Here is a 19,982-nt window from a genome sequence, read left to right as displayed (position 1 = left end):
ACATTCTTCTTTTTTCTTTTCATTAACATAAGTCATTTGACCATACACATATGTACCTGCTACATGGGGTGATATCAACAAGTGCTGCCCTATGTTTCAGATATAACACTTTGAAATTCTGATCTCCCATAGGAATGCTGCAATGGAGAGTAAATAACCCTGTAGACTTACAAGTTAAATGTCTTTCATTTACATGGTTCAAGCTGGTTCAAAAACATTTCTGTGGGGTAAGGGACGGAGAAAATACCAGCAGATATTTAAAGAAAATATTAACAGCTCTTCTGACAGCAAGCTCAAGGGTAAATAGAACATTTTATACACTGGCAATTCAAAGGACGCCTTGAGTGTGAAAAGCCAAGATCAAAGTGACATGGTTTCAGGTTTGCCTTGTAAAATGTTGCCATAAACCCATTTGTATTTGCAAAATGTAATTTAAGTGAGCACCTCTTCTCTAGTAAAAGAGCACTTCTTCACAATCCGTTCTTTAATCTGGAAGAAGGAATAAAGTGACCCTAATTTTTTGGCCTTCAGCCAGGCTCATACTCTGGTATTAATATTGACTGATCTGTAATCGCTTTTGGGATCAATCCATTAACAAGGCAGCAGATTACTAGGAACTGGGGTGCTTACATCGCATCTTGGATTCATGAAATGTGACTTAAGTCAAAGTGAAGCCTAGTTAGCATTCAGTCCTGGTCTCAATATTATGCTAATGGCTGCAGTCTCTCTCTTTTTCTGTAATAAGTTATATATCCATGAAAAACAAAGTAAAGCTAGAAACCTAGGTATAACGGTAATTAAAAATAGAAGTGTTTTCTAGTTGTTTTTAGACTATTATTCACTTACCTTAGAGACAAACTGCACCCAAGAAAAACACTAAAAAAGCATTGAACTTTAGGAACAATTCTTCAGTATCATGTACACTGATGGCTAAAGGCTATTTTAGCTTTGAGTTACATTTTTGTATTTTATCTATTGAATTCTGGTACCCAGATTTTGATTTTAGCACCATAAATATTTTAAGTCTTATGACTAGTTGGCCGGAAGATTAGCTCCAAACATCCCTCAATCCCAAGGAGATATATTATCATGTACAAATATGTTTACAGTATTGTTTGTAAATTTTTACTCCTGCCACTGAATATGTTAGAATGAGGTTTCCCATGCAGTAGTCATAGTATTTTGCATTTATGGAGATCCTTTTATCAGAGGATTGCTAAGCACTTTACAGAAGGTGGGTAAATACTATTTTCCCCATTTTACAGATGAGGAAACTGAGGAACGGAGAGGTTACCTAAAATCAGACAGTGGGACACAGCCAGAAGCAACAATGTGTCCACAAGGATCCCAACTATATAACATCTTGACTGATGGGGACAGACTTTAGAGATGGACAACAACAACATTTTAACAAATATTCCCACCAAATTAAACACAGTGAAATTCACATCCCTTAAATATTCACTTTATGTTGATATTCATCTGAAGAGGATTTGCTTACATGAAATCTTTGTGAGGCCATCTTGGAAATCTCTTTGTGGATTTGAGATATGACAGGAAGGAAGTTAGGGAAAAGAAAAAGCAGCAGCAGGAATGCAGATGTGATGGTGGGAGATGTCCAAAGGAGGAACAGGAGATGGTTCCCTGCTCTGGTAGTAACCCAGGCTTCTGGAGGTACCTAAAAATATAGCCATATGCCTGGAGAGCAGCCAGACAATAAAAAAGGGAAGAAATACCCCCTGGTTCCTATCTGTCAGGGTGATATCCTGCCATATTTGCCACTTGACGTCCCAAGGGGCAAATATTGCCCAGGCATGACAGACCACTCAAGTTCTCCAGGCACAGGGGACAAGCAGCAGTAGAGAAAGAGGGATTGCTGCTAGTATGTGTGTTGAAGGAGGGTCTGTCAATGGTGGGGGCGATTGCTCAATGCTCAATGCTGAGAGGTTACTCTTGAGGCCAGGAAATAGATATCTGACAGGAGGTAGAGGTTCTTTGACGAGATCCAGTATCTGCCTGTTCTTCTACAGCAGCAATTGATAGAACAAGCACCTACTGTGTCAGCAGCATGAAGTGGACACATCAACTTCTTTCAGGGACTTAAGGATTAGAGAAAAGTTCATTCTCATCAGATGCCAGCTCCTGATCTGGCTACAATGGTCATGCTCCCAGACCAGGCAGCCTTCCACTGAATAGGGATGCAGGAATTGCAGTTTGTCATCAACACAAGAGAATTTAAAACTTTCAGGAGTAATCTCCAAGATGCTACTTGCTTTGTACTGGTCAATTTTGCCATAATGAAATAATTTCATCCTGGTAAAGCTGGCCTGCCTCTGAGTCCTCCTGCAACATCTTTAGTTTTGTTTTGTTTTTAAACCGGGATCTCTTGGTTACATTATATGTATGGCTGGTTGGTAAATTTGTCTTCCCCCTGTGAAAATTTTCAAAAAAAAAACCCTTTTTTCAATTATATATATTATTTATTTAAAATTTTGAGGTATTTCTGCCAAAAAATAAATAATAGCAGTAGTAATAAATAATAATAATAATAATAATAATAATAAATAATCAGGCTTGGTGTTTTTATTTTTTCAACAAAGCCTGAAATTATTCAACAAAAATGTTTGTTTTTTGTTTGTTTTCCAACAATTTTTGTTTAGCTGAAAAGCCATTTTTCAATTGAAAATATTTTGATGGTAAAATTTCAGCCAGCTCTATTTAATGTTTTTCTCCTATGTGGCTGTATTTCTGAAAGACACATATGAAATGGGGGACAGTGGGGAAGGCAAGAGAAGAGGAGAGGGGAAGGAAAAGGGAGTGCGTGTGTGGTGGTGGGGGGGAGGGGGGGACGACGACGACACACCAGGAAACATCAAGGAGCTTGTGAATGAAAGCCATATTTACAAAGATATCTGGGCACACAGATTGCAGAAGGATGCCTAGTGAGATTTACAAAAGTGCCTAAGCAGGTGTTAGGTAGAAGTTAATTGCCTAACCTAATCCTTTCTCTGTCAGCCTGCACCTTGTGTAATTATTTAAACCAATTCAGAGCAAGCATGAAATGCTACCAAATCAAACAGTAGCATTTTCACACACTTTCCACTGGTGTAAATGACCAGTCAAAGTGCAGGGTGACAGAAAATCAGGTCTCAGAAAGCAGCATTAGAACTGCTGCCACCATAACTATCAGTGACAAGAATTAGGTGACTAAGCATTAAAAACAGAACATTCTAAACCAAACACCAAAGCAAAGCAAAACAAAACTATTAAAAACAGAACATTAAACACCACACACCAGAAACGAAACATTAATCACATTAAATGAGCTCTACATTGTACACCGAAGCTCACTAACCTTAGGCTCTGGCAGACAACTAGTTGGAACAAATTTCAAAAGGCAGTAGCCATATATATTTACCTATCTAAATTGTACTCATCACCATGGTATCTGACACCACTTAGCTCACCACAGAAGTAGGATCCCAGAGGATTTCATTTGCCTGCTTCTCGCCCTATATCCTGCCATGATATCTACCACAAAACTTGGTCCTGGACTATACAGGGCTTTGAGGTTAGTCAGCAACACTTTAAATTGCACCACAATGAAGTGAACAGGAAGCCACTGTAGAGATCCGAGCACCAACCTTGTGTGTCCATAGTGACACACTCCATACTAGGCACAGGCAGTCTACATCTCCTGATCTTCAGATTCTAAGGCCAGAAGTGACCACTGTGAACATCTAGTCTGTCCTCCTGTATAGCACAGGCCATAGAACTTCCCCACAATAATATCTAGAGCAGAGCTTTTAGGAAACATCCCATCTCAATTTAAAAATCATCAGCGATGGAGAATCCACCACAACCCTTGGTAAATTGTTCCAATGGTTAATTACCCTCACTGCCAGAAATGTATGCCTTATTTCTTATTAATCTGCACTGTCTTCAAGAAATAGAATCTGTTACAGCAGTCTTGCCTCAAGATGGCAAAGCCATGACCAACTACTGCAAGGTTTGCCTGAAAGAGATTGGGAAGAATGCTTGGAGTCTGCCAGCAGCCATAGTTGATCAAAGGCACGAGGGGCCACTGTAGCCTGAGAATCCAAGAACAGGAACAGACCCAAAAGAACCCCCAGATTATCCCCACTGCTTCCCAGCCTTGTTTTAATGTGGAAAATTTCAGCCAAATTGTTATTCAGAGCTATAACACTGATCATTCTTTAATCTCCCTGCTGTTCTGCATCCTTACATTAGCATCAAGCAATCTTATCTACTTCAATTTTAATGTAGTTGTGTGAATTATGAAGCAGTGCAGTATGGTCTCCTTTCAAGCCTACTTGTTGTCTTATTTTTAATGATGTTCACTAATTCCAGCAAGCCTTTATTAATATAGCTCATGTTATAAAATTTAATAATTTTTAAGGGATTATAATGCATACTGCAATATGATTAAATCTTCTAGTTTAATTTATGTTAAATATGCCTTTCATGTTTAAAACGTTGAGTGAAAAGACACTGTAAAATATTTTTTCATAGGCACTTCTGTAAGATACACTTTTAAAATAAAAAAAATTGTTAAATCAAGGCTTGGGGGAAGGGCTGGGGAGGGAATCAGGTATATCATCCCTTTGTTACAATACTGCATGACACGTAGAATGTAATATGATGGATGATGTTATAACAACATTTTTGTTATGAGTGTAAAATTCTAGCCATGGTATTCTATGAAAAAATGCCTTGATTAAACTTCATTAGTTTTTTTGTCTTTGATGCTACAAATAATTTAGGCTAGGATGTGATTATAATGAAGTTTTGATTACGCTGGTTACCACCCCTCAGACAAATGTGCACATTATCAATGTTTGCACGTGCAAGCAATTTGATTACTGTTCATGTTACTGTGTATAGGAATATGTTAGTCGAACTGACATATATGATCTATTTTTGGCATTGAGAAAATTAGCTCTGTATTGAGGATTGAATTTCTTTTTTTAAAGTCACGGGAAATATCATGCACTACAAGAAATGGAACTGTAAACTAATGTTTATCAACACTTCCCAGTTTTCAGATAGGCATAAATTGCCTGAAAATGTGCGATATCTGAGCAATTCCATAATTTCTAGGAACGATTGATGCAGGACAGGAAACCAAGAATCCTTCAAGGTTCACCTTGGTATAATTTACGACTGTAAACTGCAAAGAACCTTAATTTAAAGATGAATTTATCTTTCTAGTCTTCAAAATGACAAAGGCTAAAACTCACTGTCAAAAGAAAAGAATCCAGGAGACAGAGCTGATTTATAGTTCCCACCCTCCCCATGCCACTTCTAACAGCAGCACGCAAACAGCAGCTGCTCTTTTACCTAGCTGCAGACTTCCCAAAAGATTAGCGAGGCCAAAACCAACTAACCGTAGTAGGATCAGGTCCTGAGTGACCACACACTTGACTTAGAGAAAAACTTCAGTCATCCTCCAACAGTTCATAACCTTGTTTTTTCTTACATTACATCACATTATGCTTCTAGATAAGGAAATCAACTGTATTGATTTTTGCTCATTCCCCTTACCTAATATTTGGTTGCCTTACATTACAGCTAGCCAACTGATAAGTGTTAGAACACATATCTTATTTGTTTAATGTGATGTATGCAATACCACACTTCCATTTTTTTCAATACCCCAGGATAAACAGATGCACTAGATCCATTCCCCAGGCACACAGGTTATTCCCGGGAGAGATATCTCTAGATAGGATGATCCGATGCCAGCAAACCAATTCATTTCAAGCACGGAATCAATTTTTCTAATGTACTACTGTCCTGGATTTCCAGATATGATACAGAATTTCAGGGTAGCCAGCACCCATAGTAAGGCAGATCCCACATATCTCTATTCAATGTAACCTACTATACATACGTCTAGTGACAATTACAACAATCTATTGTTGATACCTCAATTATACTTCTCCCAATGGTGTTATTTCCTGAAGAAAGGATATATAGTATATATAAATGTAATTACAGGGAATAGATTAATTTAACAAGGAAGCATGTGCTATCTGATCAGCCAATTATGTACGTTTTCTTAATGACTTTGAGAAAAACATCAGCAATAGCAGATTATAAATCAATGCTCTGTCTTGAAGATTTTAAATCCCTATTGACTGAAGAGTGAGGGATGAGTCTGGAATTGCTTTTGTTTTAAAATCCAACAGTGGTTAAAGGAAAACAGGAAATGTTGGTCAGATGCCATATGACTGAGTTGCTGAATAATCTAATTCAGACACACTTATGTTTATTATATTTTAGCATATACAATACCCAAGAGTAACAATGAATTCAAATAATCACTCATTAATAAACATAGCACTGAAGTCCCCAAACCCACAACCAATAGGTTTCTTGATAAATGACTAGCAACGTTTACAAGAGCTATTTATTTTCAAAGTTTCACTATTGTGGCACTAAGATAAACTTCTTTAGACAGGGGCTTAGCCTGTTAAGTTTAAACTCCAGGAAGCATATTATTTTTGTTTTATATGTAAACCTTCTGTGTCCATTATTTTTACTATCTACTCACTTGAATCTTTGATTCTGTTCTTTGTTAATAAACTTATTCTTACTTTCACTACAAATATATTTCAGTGCTGTAGTATTAAGCAAAGTGTTGTTCTTGAGTTGAAATCATTCAACTTGTGTGTATATCGTGCCTCTGGGGACAGCCACCTGGTAACTCCGGCTGGGCTGGACACTACAGGGAATGCTCCAAGATCTCAGAGGTTGGTGATTGCCTATCAGTAGCCTGCAGTGAGGGAGCGAGGACTGCAGTCTGGAAGGCAGTGCTTGTGTTGCCAGGGGCTGTTGGTTCCAGGGAGCTAAACTACTACAGGCACAGTTGAGACCGCTGCACACTAAGGGCAGGTAGTGGTAAGGTAGCACTTCATGTCCCTGGGCAGCGTCACAGCAGTACCAGCTGTTTCCCTCTTAGTACAAAAGGGGTAATATAAAAAGCAAACCTGCTTGCTCTGCTTGAACATGGGAACATAAAAATGGCCATATTGGGTCAGACCAATGATCCATCTAGCCCAGTATCCTGTCTTCTGACAGTGGCCAATGCCAGGTGCTTCAGAGGGAATGAACAGAACAGGTAAACATCAAGCGATCCATCCCGTCGCCCATTCCCAGCTTCTGGCAAACAGCAATCCCTGCCAATCTGGCTAATACCTATTGATGGACCTACCCTCCTTGAACTTATCTAGTTATTTTTTGAACCCCATTATAATCTTGGCCTTCACAGCATCATCTGGCAAGGAGTTCCACAGGTTGACTGTACATTGTGTGAAGAAACACTTTCTTTTGTTCGTTTAAAACCTGTTGCCTATTAATTTCATTTGGTGACCCCTAGTTAGTGTGTTATGAGGCATAAATAACACTTCCTTATTTACTTTCTCCACACCAGCCATGATTGTATAGACCTCTATCATATCTCCCCTTAGTCATCTCTTTTCCAAGCAGAAAAGTCCCAGTCTTATTAATCTCTCCTCATATGGAAGCTTTTCCATACCCCTAGTCATTTTAGTTGCCCTTTTCTCTACCATTTCCAATTCCAATATATCTTTTTTGAGAAGGGACGACCAGATCTGCACACGGTATTCAAGATGTGGGCATACCATGGATTTAAAAACAGGCACTATGATATTTCCTGTCTTATTATCTGTCCCTTTCCTAATGATCCCCAATATTGATTAGCTTTTTTGACTGATGCTGAACATCGAGTGGATGTTTTCAGAGAACTACTCACAATGACTCCAAGATCTCTTTCTTGAGTGACAACAGCTAATTTAGACCCCATCAATTTATATGTATAGTTGGGATTGTATTTTCCAATATGCACTATTTTGCATTTATCAACATTGAATTTCATCCGCCATTCTGTTGCCCAGTCACCCAGTTTTGTGAGATGCCTTTGTAACTCTTCACAGTCTGCTTTGGACTTAAGTATCTTGAGTAGTTTTGTATCATCTGCAAATTTTGCCACCTTACTGTTTACCCCTTTTTCCAGATCATTTATGAATATGTTGAACAGTACTGGTGCCAGTATAGACCTTTGGGGGACACCATTATTTACCGCTCTCCTTTCTGAAAACTGACCATTTTTTCCTACTCTATCTTTCCTATCTTTTAACCAGTTACTGATCGAGGAGAGGACCTTCCCTCTAATGACACCTCATTCTGGGACAATTCCTCAGATTTGTCACCTAAAAAGAATGGCTCAGGTTTGGGAATCTCCCTCACATCCTCAGCTTTGAAGACCAATGCAAAGAATTCATTAGCTTTATCTTCAATAGCTTTATCTTCCTTGAGTGCTCCTTTAGCATCTCAATCATTGAGTGGCTCCACTGGTTGTTTAGCAACCTTCCTTCTTCTGGGGTACATAAAAATTTTTTTGCTATTACTTTTTGAGTCTTTGGCTAGCTGTTCTTCAAATTCTTTTTTGGTTGTCCTAATTATATTTTTACACTTCACTTGCCAGAGTTTATGCTGCTTTCTATTTTCCTCAGTAGAATTTAACTTCCACTTTTTAAAGGATGCCTTTTTGCCTCTAACTGTTTCTTTTACTTCATTATTTAGCCACTGTGGCACTTTTTTGGTCCTCTTACTATGTCTTTTAATTTGGGGTATACATTTAAATTGAGCCTCTATCATGGTGTCTTTAAAAAGTTTCCATGCAACTTGCCAGGATTTCACTTTTGGCACTGTAACTTTCTAATTTCTGTTTAACTAACTTCCTCATTTTTGTGTAGTTTCCCTTTCTTAAGTTAAATGCTACTGTTGTGGGCTGCTTTGGTGTCCCCTCTCCCCCTCCCGCTCAGGGATGTTAAATTTTATTATGTTATGGTCACTATTACCAAGCAGTTCAGCTATATTCACCTCTTGGACTAGATCCTGTGCTCCATTTAGGAATAAATCAAGAATTGCCTTGGCTCTTGTGGCTTCCAGGACTAGCTGCTCCAAGCAGCAATCATGTAAGGTGTCAAGAAACTTTCTCTCTGCATCCCATCCTGAGGTGACATGTACCCAGTCAATATGGGGATAGTTGAAATCCCCCATTATTATTTAGTTTTTTATTTTTATAGCCTCTCTAATCTCCCGAAGCATTTCACAGTCACTATCACCATCCTGGTCAGGTGGTCAGTAGTATATCCCTACTACTATATTCTTATTATTGAAGCATGGATTCTATAGCACAGTTTGGTTCCTTTAAGATTGCTGAGACTTACGTGTATTGGTGAGGCAGGGTCAGGCTGAACACTCTAAAAACAGAAACAGAAAAAAACTTTATTTACAGGTTTTTGGAGCCACAAAAATTCTAGAGGATTTTGTGGATAGGAAATACACTTATTTTTTACCTTTAGAAGGGAATATTGGCAACTGGCCATGACAAGACAGAACAGGAGGACCCAAAGATCTTTACAAAAGCCTTGGTTCAGTGTTAGGAATCCAAGAAGTGAGACAAGAACTACTAGAAGAACAGCCAACACATTTTCCTTGATATCTTCAGTCCTACAGGAATAAAATAAATAAAAGGGGTTTTAAACAGACAAAAGTACCCATGTACCTACTAGCGGATAAAGGGACAGATCCTCATCTGATGTAAATTCCATTGCTGCACAGACCTGAGTTATGAAACTAAACCAGCTGAGGATTTGCCCTCAAGACTCTACACCAATTGCTTATGGACATATCAGTGTATAATACTTCACTCTAAGTCTTTAGTTATACATCTGGTTATGACACCTAAACTTGGTATTCAAACCTGTATATTTTATTTCATAGATGAATAGATTTTAAGGCTAGCAGAGACCATTATGATAATCTAGTCTGACTTCCTGCATAGAATTTTACCCAGTCATTTGCATACTGTAGTGTGCATTTACCTGTGAGTCTCTCTATAAAACTCTTTAAAAAAGGAATAATAAGCATTCATTTACTAAAAATGCTAAAGACAAAATACAGTATATAACCAAAAAGTGGTAAGCTATACTGTTGTCATGTTTAAATTATTCTTTTAAAGTGCAACCCTAGTAATATAGAATTAGAAAAGACACAAAATTTGTTCTCATTTATACTATTGAAATATATTAAATCTTTCATCTATTTAATCAGATTTATTAGAACAGGTGTGTGGAGAAAAGCAATTAAAATATTCTATCCATAACAAAAAGTGTGTGTTGTAGATGTTTTTCCATGCAACTTGAAGTGTTTAGACAAGACAGCACGTATACAGCAGCATATATGCTGGATCTAACTTCTCGGACTAGATACCATGATTTCTGCAGCACACTAAAGCTGTCTTCTGAAATTTCTGCAGCAGAGGTAATATTAACATGTGTATAGGGCATACACCCACACAAACAGAGATCAAGCTCATGACAGGCCATCCTGCAGTCACTGGCTCTGTAGGCTTACTTGTTTTGGGTTGATAATAGTCTAGCAGATCATTAAGTCTAACAGCAAAGGGCACTGCCAAAACAGTTGATTACAACTGACATGGGGAAAAGAAAAGAAGGAGATGCCAGAGAAAGAAACGGAATTGTCTCTTGTCAGATAATTGTGAGTTAGAATGAGGGAAGCCAGAGGGATTCCCTCCTGCATTCTGTTCTGAAAATTTGGAAGTTTTTCAATGACAAAAATCTGGCACCTTTCCCTCTGGTCTTCTCTCTTCTTGATTCACACACAACATTAATTTCCACATCAGTGATGTCAGAGGCAGCAGGCCCAAGATATCACACAAATTGGGCACTCACATAAATCAAAGGTCTCCCCTCAGATAGAAAGGTCATGGGCCACAAAAGTCAGCTCTGAAGGCTGAGGTCTGGAGCATAGAAATATTTTCACACAGTTAAATTAAACAGGTATTTATTTAAAATTAGTCCCACCATTCACTCCTTGTTTAATAGTATGCATTATTACCAGTGAGGAGAAATTGATGCCACTTATTACATACTATATTAGATAGCATGAAGAAAGCTTACCGATCCAGTAATGCCAATAAGGTAAGTCGATCGTACCAGACTTTAATCCACTTCCCAGGAAATATAATAAATTTGTAAAACTGCCTGTTCAATTTTCGTTGTGCTGAAGAGCATGAGGAGTCCTCAAGGTCCTGACTCAGATGCTTTAAAAACAAACCAACCACACACACAGTTTCATATTTACATAATGGTGCCACTAAAGTACATGCTCTGAGAGGCAGAATTTGCATGTCAATGTTTCATTCCAATGTCTTTGTAAATGAATACCGGTGAGAATTTTTACTCTCCATTTTATTTCAGCCGTAAGGAAAACAATATATTAACCTCATTTCTGGTAGATGGCCAGGAGTTATACCAGTCATGCAAATTACCAATAAATTAATAAATTTTAGTAACAAATTGTCTCTTTAATCCCTGTGACTCAACTCATCTGTGGTTTTCTGGCTTTCTCCCACACTTCACACCAAACACAGCACAAGCCACAACTGCACATGATGGGACAAGACTCTTGCCTCTGACTGAGAATCTTAGTGATCAATAATCCCAAGTGACACAAAATAGGAGTTCAAATACTACAGTTTTTACATTATTTAAATTACAGCTTAGACTTTTTAACATACTGTGAAGGATTTTAAAAAGTCAAATGTTATTAAAAAGTGAAATATGTATATTTAAAATTTTAGTTGGTAATAAACATCCTAGATGGCAGGTGTTAGCATGCTCTGTCTTGCCCCCACTTTGACATGCGTATCTGCAAGGTCTACACAGACAGTAAATGAGCTGCAGGCTAGTGTGGGATAGATTCACACCCCATCTTGCCATGAATTAAATAATCATGTAGACAAGCTCTCAGCTAACTTATATGGGTGGTTGAGGCATGGAGTGAAATCCTAGCCCCATTGAAGTCAATGACAAAATTCCCAATGACTTCAGTAGGGTCAGGATTTCACTTTTAATCACAAGATTAGAAGACATAAAAACATGGGTTCTAGTCCCAAATTTGCAGTGTGATCCTGGGCGAGACACTTCGCTTCTCAATACCTCAGTTTTCCTATAGGTAAGATAAGGCTGTTCATAATTCTCTAGTTAGTAGGTGGTTCGCAGGCTTAATAAATATTTGTAAAGTGTTTTGAGATTCTTGCATAGAAATCTCTATATAAATCTAAATTATCATTTTATGTGCATTTGTAATATACATAGGCAAAAAAATGAGTTTTAAATCTTACAATAGTCACTTTCCTGTCAACTTTCAATTCCTGTTAAAAATCCAAATCAATTGTCTGATGTTTTAGGTTTATTAACTTGAAGCGGCCTGGTGGGGTGGGGGAAAGGTGATAAGCCTATGAAATATCTCCATATTCTGGAAGATAGTTTGGAGAAAGTCAGAGAGCCCACAAACCCACACAAATTATAAAAAATAAAATATCTCCCTGTCATATTACAAACCGAACTGAGCATTAAGGGCTGCTTCTGACAGGTGATGGGCAACTCCAACCCTTGAAAATGGAGGGTGCTCTGGTGATATCAAACGATATCCAGGACCCAGGGTTGGGCCTTAACAGTTTTTCTCCCAAGTTCAGAAAAGAGGTGACAGACTTGATATTTTAGACCCACATGCCCACACTAATCTGCAAAATAGATGCATCAAGTTATTAGAATCTGGCAATGCGTATAAAATCCTAACAGCTGTGTCCTCTGGTTTTCAATTTTTAGGATAAGAGAGTAACTGTTTACATGTTGACAGTCTCCTAGTACAGCTAACATGGGCCTAACGCAAATGCTTAGCAGACTTAGACTCATAGTAATCCCTAAATACTATAATACAAGGCACTTTTGAAAAGTTGCCCCTGCTATTAAAAAAGCTCAAAAATGTTCCTGAAGGATCCAATTCTGCCATCTTTGCTCACAGAGTGGTCCCTGATTTCAAACAGCCATTTTTAAACCAATGAAGCTACTTGTAGAGTAAGATACTACTCAATGTGTAGCTAAACAAGCTCTCTGAGTACAGCAATACTATATAAATGAATACAAAAGGGTCAACATGATTGTGTCTGCACCAGATGGTTGGTTCTTCAACATATTTACATGACATAATTTGTTAAAATGTTAGAAACTGAGATACAATGTACCCGGGGTGTTTCTGAAAGGGTTCTCCGTGCCACCATCAGTAGGAGCTGCTGCTGGAGTGCACTTGCAGCATGATCTCCTGAAGATGGTTCTTGACTCTCCGAAGTGGTAGTACTAGAGGAGTTGAACCGTGTTTCACTGTGCACGGGGTAAAAAAGAATGGAATGGTTTTAGAAAGAGGCAACTCAATACCATTTAAAACAATATAGCAGGAGCTCTGGATGGCTCATGGGATCCATAATGGGACATGGATCCTTCCACTTCATTAGATAAAATCTAGCCCAGACCTCCAGTGACTAAAAGTTATTGCTTTTTGATGGCTGTTCGTTGATCACTTTTCCATTGGGGACAGGACTGGTTTCTTTTAATTAATGCCACTAACATAACTGGCACTTCTGAAGAAGTATACTACGCCTTTAAGGAACAACCAGGAGCTTACAGTCAAAAAAACCTGGGTGTAATCAAGGAGGTGCTCTGATTTTGCTTAGCTTTCTGTTCCTATTTAAATAGACCAGCCCCAGGGTAAAGCAGGGAGCCTCTTTGATTACTCCCAGTTTGTTTGGTTGAGAGCCCCTGGCTGTCTCTTAAAGGGGTAATACCCTCCCCTTCACAGGACCCTTGCTGGTAGTCTCAGCAATTATTTCAAAGATGAAAGGGCAGAGATGCAACTCTTTCAGCCCCAGAAGTGGTCCATCCACACTGGGCTGAAGGCACACTGTGTGACTGTGCTGACTGTCCTATAGTACCTGTTATGTGGACAACAGGTATCAATTTCTAAAGATGTCAATCCGCCACTCATCAGGAGCACTAACATTTACTCTGCAAGAGAAATCTTGAATGTGCTTTTTTCTTTTTTTTTCTTTCTTTTTTTTTAAGTTAGCCCTAAATCCTTCTTTCTAGCCTTAGGTATCTGTCAACCCATCATTTTAGATACGGTGAGAACTCCCTTCTTGTTCACAACTGCATCTGTAATTGTCTTAGAATGCAAGTTCCCATGGCAGTCTTCCTCTATTTTTTTCCCCTTGATTCTGTACCTTTAGCACTTAAATAATAAAACCTTGCCATGGTAAAGTTTCTAATATACATTGTATAATAAATAAAATAATAATAATAATAATAATAATACACATTGGACTGCAAAAACAATCCAGTTACAGTGACATGATTTTATTTAAATAAAATTCTTGCTGAGACTCAATCATTTAAATATTCCTCTTGAATGGGATCCTTTTTAGATACCTCTTCACTTTTCCTGTCACAACTGGGGTTTCCACATCTGCCTCCTTGTTCTAATCTCAATATCTCTGAGACTAACAATCTTAAGTATTTATATGTCCCCCAGTACCACAGTATCTGAGGACCTCACAATCTTTAATTTATTTATTCTCACAACACCCTTGTGAGATAGGGCAGTACTTTTATCCCCATTTTATAGATGACACATTGACACACAGAGAGACTAAGTGACTTGCCCAAAGTAACATAGGAAGTTGACAGCAGAGCAGGAAATTGACCACAGGTCTTTCAAGTTCCAAGCTAGTTCCCTAACCACGGGACTATCCTTTCAACTTTAGTAAATCAGATATTCCATACAAATTCCCTTAAGCATAGGCAAGACAAAAGGGAAAAGTAAACAGAAGAGTGGCTGTCTAGTAAAATACAAAAAAGAGAATGAAATGTTGCATGCTATGTCTATATGGTTCATCTCTCTAAAACTGTCTACCTACTCCCATAGCCATTGCTCTGCAAAAACCAAGCGAAGTCTGGTGCATTCTTAATTTTTCTGTATTTTCTTTTATCCCACATCTAATAAGGAAGGACCTGGCAAGATACTACACTCACACACCACAACCCTCTGGACAAAATTCCTTGCCCTTGCCTTCTGGACCAATCAAAATCTCTCCACCCTAGACTCATGACACTTCTCACGAAAATCAAGCCTTCCTTTTGAGATCAAATTTTTCCCACCAGACCTGAAGATAGTCTATTGCCCCACTAGGCTTTCAGTTATTTTCTATTTCCTCTTAGCAGCAAAATTCACAACTCCACCCACCAGCTGTGTCTGGCAGAAGCAATAATTCCAGAGATTGTCAACACCCGGAGGCAAGCAGTGGGAGAGACAGGAACTCTAGAAGCCAAGTAGGGCAGTTAGTACTGAGAGGTGGAATGTGTGCAGCTGGAAAAGCAGAGGTGGGAAAGCAGCAATTCAAAAACAGGCTGTGCAGCACCTAGAAAGCTGCCTCTGTGTGCACAGTGGTTTACATTTGGTGGGAACATTGATATAGGTAAAAAACCTTACCTAATCTCTCTCTTGTTTGTTCTTTACTACTTGTCCTTCCTCCAATCACCAGTCTCCTCCAACCCCCACCTTCTCAGTCTTCTCTCTCGCTATGTTCCACATGGCTCTGATCATTTTCACATTCACCTGCTACACTGTCTTTCTGATGCTGAACAATTTAATTTTTAAACAACTCTTATACTCAGAGATATACACCAAGTCTGATGGCACATCATTATCACACTAACCAATAGCAGCATGGAATTCTACAGTTTTGTTTGTGTTTTTATAAACCTATAACAGGGTTCCATAAAATTAGAATATATAATGTATAAATAGGAGAAAACATTCCCTAATTACTGAATAATTGTAACAAAGCTGAACATCATGCTGTAACTTGGGGTCTTGATGAACAGAAAATACATTAGTTTGCAGAATCAAATTAAGGCTATCAAGATCTACCGTAAACGACACCATTAATATAAGCAAAGGTATCATTAAACTAAATTTTGAATTGTAAATTAACAACTAAAGATATATTTGACAAACATGTAACATATGCATGAGTAATATAAAAGGTACAGAGCACCCTCTGTTGAGAACTGAAAGAAATTAACATTTTACTATATTTTTTTGCTCATAATTCAGTTCTGCTACACCATGGAACAAGCATAAGTTTAGCTGAACAATTGCACAACACTAAATATTTGCTTATAACCACGCAACACTTGAAAATCTGTTATACATTTCCTGTTAGTCTTTCATGACTATTTTTATGTCACTGAAAATGTTTGCCACAAATTAATCAGTCTAAACAATAATAAAGCTCATGCTGGCTCATAGTCCACTATTTATCCAGCCTTGATTCTGAAATTATCTGAGGTGAGATCAAGGCAGAAGTTTGCATTAGAAGAAAATACACAATCTACTTCTCGCTCCTGATGTCCACCTTGCTTAAAGTGTATTCATACTATTCAATAAATTCATGGACAGAGTATGCCAATACTCTGGCAGGTTAATATGAGAGGATCCCAAAATGTGGTCCAGTGACCACCTTCTGATAGCCAAATGGTGCTGGTTCTCTTCTTTATTTAAGTGCTGCCATGCTGAAATACAGTTGAAAAAACATAAAATACTTTCCTAATATTACTTTTCCTTTGTAAGTAGTTGTAGTTGTGGCCAAAGAGATAATGTGTGACAGTGAATGGGAGGGATGGGAAGTGAGTATCTTGTGGACTCCTTCTATTAAGAATGTGACAGATACAGTTAAAAATGTCAAGAACTCCTAGGTTAAGTAAATTATTCTTTATTGAGTCCTAGGCTGATCTTTCCTTTTCAGTGGGTATGTGAAAGGGGGACAGGAAATTCTGTGACTAACATTATGATTGTGGCTAAATAATAAAAACAACCTGACTAAAGGGACATGCCCAATAAACTATTAAATGGAAAGATCATATAGTCAGTGCTTCAGGCTGTAAAGACTGGGTCATATGAGCTTAGCAAGGTCATGTAAACTGATCCAACTAAAATATTTTAGCCAAACCACTTTTTTAACCATGAAAAAAAACACAACCCCACTAAGCAGAGGAACAATGCAGCCAAGAAAAATATTATATCTATAGAACAACCACAGTTTAAAAGTTGGGTAAGATCCTGATTCAGCCTGGTTCCTTTTGAATTTGTTGAATTACCCACGTGCTTAAAGTTTGGCATGTTCTTAAGTACCTTGTCGAACTGAGGCATATATGTCAAAGGCCCATTAAGGCTAAACTTGGTAACCATAACTCTGAATTCTGACTTTTGTGCACTTCAAAATTCTATCAGCTTGTTGTACTAATGCAGGAGTGTTTCTATTTAGGATAGTAAAAGGATACAAGTCTTGGATCAACATCAGCACTGATTCCCCATTCTCGCTGTTGTTGTCTTCCAGCCACCACTTCACAAGACTTGCTGCTCCTGTCCCCTTAGACTGGATCCTACAATGGCATCTCCCTATCATTCCTACTCCTCGTCTGCATGGCTCTCCTGCTGCCTCCTCTTCATCCATTGCTGCTGGAATGATTCTCCAGCAGCACTCAACCGGCTAATACATTTAGATAAGTCACGAGTGACATTAAACCCATCAGTTATGAGGATTTTTCTTTTTAAGCCATGGGTGGTTTACAGTTAATGTATTATGACATTAGATGACAAGGCTTTCTTCTTAAATATTAGAAGGCAAATTGAAGTATAGAATGAAAGTAGGGATATATAAAATCAGAACACCAGGAAGATTAGATAATTGCATATCAAACTGATTATGGCAGACAAGAAAAAAGCTGTGAAGTTTAGGAAGCACTCTGCTCTTTTTCTATAAATTCACTAATTATAATTTTTAAAGGGAAACTGTCAACTGAAAACCCATATTTTAAGCTTCATTAATGATATTACTGATAGCAATTTAGATTATTAAAACCAAAATAGTTTAAAATCCAGTTTGCATTTTGCTATCTACACTTCTCTGTTTACTTTCTGCATTTCTCTCAGCTAAGAAATAATATTAGTGAAATTAGATAGCCTTTCTTAATAGGCAGTTTCACATTCAGATTCTCAACTCAGCAGTGTAAACAGAGTACTGCAGGGGAGTATTTATTTGTTTTAAAACAAACTGTTCCCATTGGAAGTTACAAAAAGTCCTGAAAATATTTTAATTGGTCTTAAGTGTTGAGCAAGTATTTTACTACAATCTAAATTTTGATCCAAATTTGATTTGACGTTTCTTCTTTAAAATAAAATTATATATTATGGTGCAGTGGTAGCTGCATCACAGTCAAGGTTATGTTAGAGAGTTTCAATTTGACACTGGAAAGAATGAAGAATATCTTGTTTGAGTGAGTTTTAATAAAATAAAAAATGGATCATTATCCTTGAATAATTTTTAGTTGTATAATTTGAAGTTCCACAGCTTATTATAAATTTTCCAGGAAAACAGGGTTTTTAAAAATATTTTTCCTGGAAAGCATCTCACCTTTCTTGTGAGAAATCTAGAACACTCTGGGATCTGTCATTTACCCACATTGTTGCTCCTCACGTTCTGATTTCTAGAATACTGGTAGTGTTTGTCAACAGAGCATTTTCTATGTTTTTAGCCTTAATGGAAAATGCATGAGTCAAGCTGAACCCATTGAATGTTAATGTTCTACAGTCAGAACATTGTCACTTACTTCCCAGAAAGATTTAAAAAAAAAAAAAAGAGAGAGAATGAAAGAGGGAGGAAAAACCTTACCAGTGATCTCAGCAATGTTAAGGCAAAATAACTTCCCAAATGCATGGAATGTGTGAAGGGCATGTGATTTTAAAGTTCCATCTTCACTTCTTCCACAAGGAAAAAAAGTATAGCAACCTTGCTGATGATCTTCTAGACTAAGCACCAACAACTGTATAGCTGTAGAGACCTTTGTTCCTACACAGGATTTTGCTGCCATCATGTGGTAGTACTGCCCTCACAGACTCTTACAGTCAAAACATTCATTTCTCTTCCATGTTAAAAATGGAAGAATGGATGCTGCAGAATCTGGAAATCTAGAAGAGGTTGTAAATGGATACATGGTAATATATTACAAATCCTTTCCATCTTTACAGTATGGATGCCACAGAGATGGCAATACAATTTTATTGCATTTTTAAAAGGTGGTTCACCATTTGATTTAAGAAAATATATGACTTACAAGGCTAGAATTCAAAGCAGTATGGCATTATACATTTTAACCACAAACAAACAAAAAACACCATGCTTAAACTTTCCTATAGAATTACATTTAAAAGTACCCTGGAAGAACAAACCCATCTGAAATAATCAAATCCCAAAACTGGGTGGGTTTGGGCCTCTGGGTTTCCTCCTCAAATCCCCAAAGATCCTATTGTATTTTTACTGCATACAGTTCAAAATTTGCGCAGTGGAGTAAATGCATAAATTTGTCAAATGGAATGTGAATTTTTCACTAATAGTAAGAATCAGCAGCTTGTTACTATGGCTGGAGGCTGTCTCTGTCATTTGAGTCACCTTGTTGAGCAGAAAAAATATCTGCTTTAGTGATATGGTATCTTTCAGTGCTGAACAACTTGCAAAGAGTGTATGCTACTATTTCAACACAAGTTTGAAGTGCAAAGGTACATTTATAGTCTGTTTGGGGAATTTGCCAGAGGTGAAAACTGTAAAGTATTAATGCACTTATCCAGAAGATGTATGTTGCTGCTAAGGTGTTCAGATAGATGCTTTCATACAGTCCAAAGCACTCAGCAGCTACTTTATTTATGGAAGTGAATGTGAATCAAATGAGGCCAAGGCCAGAAACACTTGCATTTTGCAGCATTTAAAATCTGTGATGGAAGGATATTTTAAATTAACTGTTTTTCTTAGTAGTTGTTAGAGACACTATTTTTGCTGCGATTAGTTCTTTTTAGCCTAGGGTCCCTATTGCTGCTGAAGAAAGAGCTTACTGTGAAAGCAAACAGACAAAACAAATTAAACCAGAGATTAACTGAGTTCTCTTTCTGTTGGAATG

The 19,982-nt window shown here is 37.7% G+C and overlaps 1 protein-coding gene across 1 annotated transcript in view; it reads right to left on the bottom strand.

Moving 5' to 3' along the window:
- Positions 1-19,982, bottom strand: part of PCNX2 (pecanex 2) — a 200,369-nt gene that overhangs the window by 140,168 nt on the left and 40,219 nt on the right. Inside the window, exons 9-12 of the mRNA XM_067536007.1 lie at positions 13,163-13,298; positions 11,034-11,176; positions 9,408-9,561; positions 9,279-9,311 (exon numbers count right to left, since the gene is read on the bottom strand). Coding sequence (XP_067392108.1) covers positions 9,279-9,311; positions 9,408-9,561; positions 11,034-11,176; positions 13,163-13,298 — 466 coding nt within the window. The remainder of the gene's footprint in view (positions 1-9,278; positions 9,312-9,407; positions 9,562-11,033; positions 11,177-13,162; positions 13,299-19,982) is intronic.

This window comes from Emydura macquarii, unplaced genomic scaffold (assembly GCF_026122565.2).
Source record: "Emydura macquarii macquarii isolate MOO-44397 ecotype Brisbane River unplaced genomic scaffold, CSIRO-AGI_Emac_v2 contig_3517, whole genome shotgun sequence".
Classification (NCBI taxonomy): domain Eukaryota; kingdom Metazoa; phylum Chordata; order Testudines; family Chelidae; genus Emydura; species Emydura macquarii.
This window is presented reverse-complemented; position numbering and strand designations above follow the sequence as displayed.